General features: G+C 63.0%; 1 protein-coding gene across 1 annotated transcript in view; it reads left to right on the top strand.

Annotated features, from left to right (window-relative positions):
* Positions 1-486, top strand: part of HGS (hepatocyte growth factor-regulated tyrosine kinase substrate) — a gene marked incomplete at both ends in the record, with an annotated part of 8739 nt that extends 8253 nt beyond the window's left edge. The window contains 2 exon segments of the mRNA XM_009697902.1: positions 1-80; positions 391-486. The exon segment at positions 1-80 is cut by the window's left edge and continues 17 nt beyond it. Coding sequence (XP_009696204.1) covers positions 1-80; positions 391-486 — 176 coding nt within the window.

Below are 486 nucleotides of genomic sequence, written 5' to 3'. Positions count from 1 at the left end.
CGGCTCAGCAGGGGCAGGCAGTGCCCACCACCACCCCAGCATACTCGTCCTACCAGCCAACTCCAACACAGGGCTACCAGGCAAGCGAGGGCAGAGCAGCATGCGGCCGGCTGGGGTGTTCTGCAGGGCTGGTGCAACTCACCCTGTCTCAGTGATGGAATCTCTGAGCAGGAGGGAGGAAGGGCTGCTTGGTCCCAGATCTCTGGGTCTGCTGCTGCTTTTTCTGTGGGAGTGGGTTGGAGTCAGAGCCCGTTCTGGGCTCCCCGTGGCACAGAGGGAAGAAGACACCATGGTTCCAGTGGAGTGGGGAGAGCGGTACTGGTCCTGGGGCATTGGTTTGAGATGAACCATCGCTGCCTGTGCCGCTTCTCACAAGCCTCTCCTCCCCAGAGCGCAGCCTCACAGTCGCAGAGCATCCCGGCCATCTCTCAGGCCCCCCAGTCGGGCACCATGGGCTACATGGGGAGCCAGTCGGTCTCCATGGGG

This window comes from Cariama cristata, unplaced genomic scaffold (assembly GCF_000690535.1).
Source record: "Cariama cristata isolate BGI_N322 unplaced genomic scaffold, ASM69053v1 scaffold23113, whole genome shotgun sequence".
NCBI classification, from domain to species: domain Eukaryota; kingdom Metazoa; phylum Chordata; class Aves; order Cariamiformes; family Cariamidae; genus Cariama; species Cariama cristata.
This window is presented reverse-complemented; position numbering and strand designations above follow the sequence as displayed.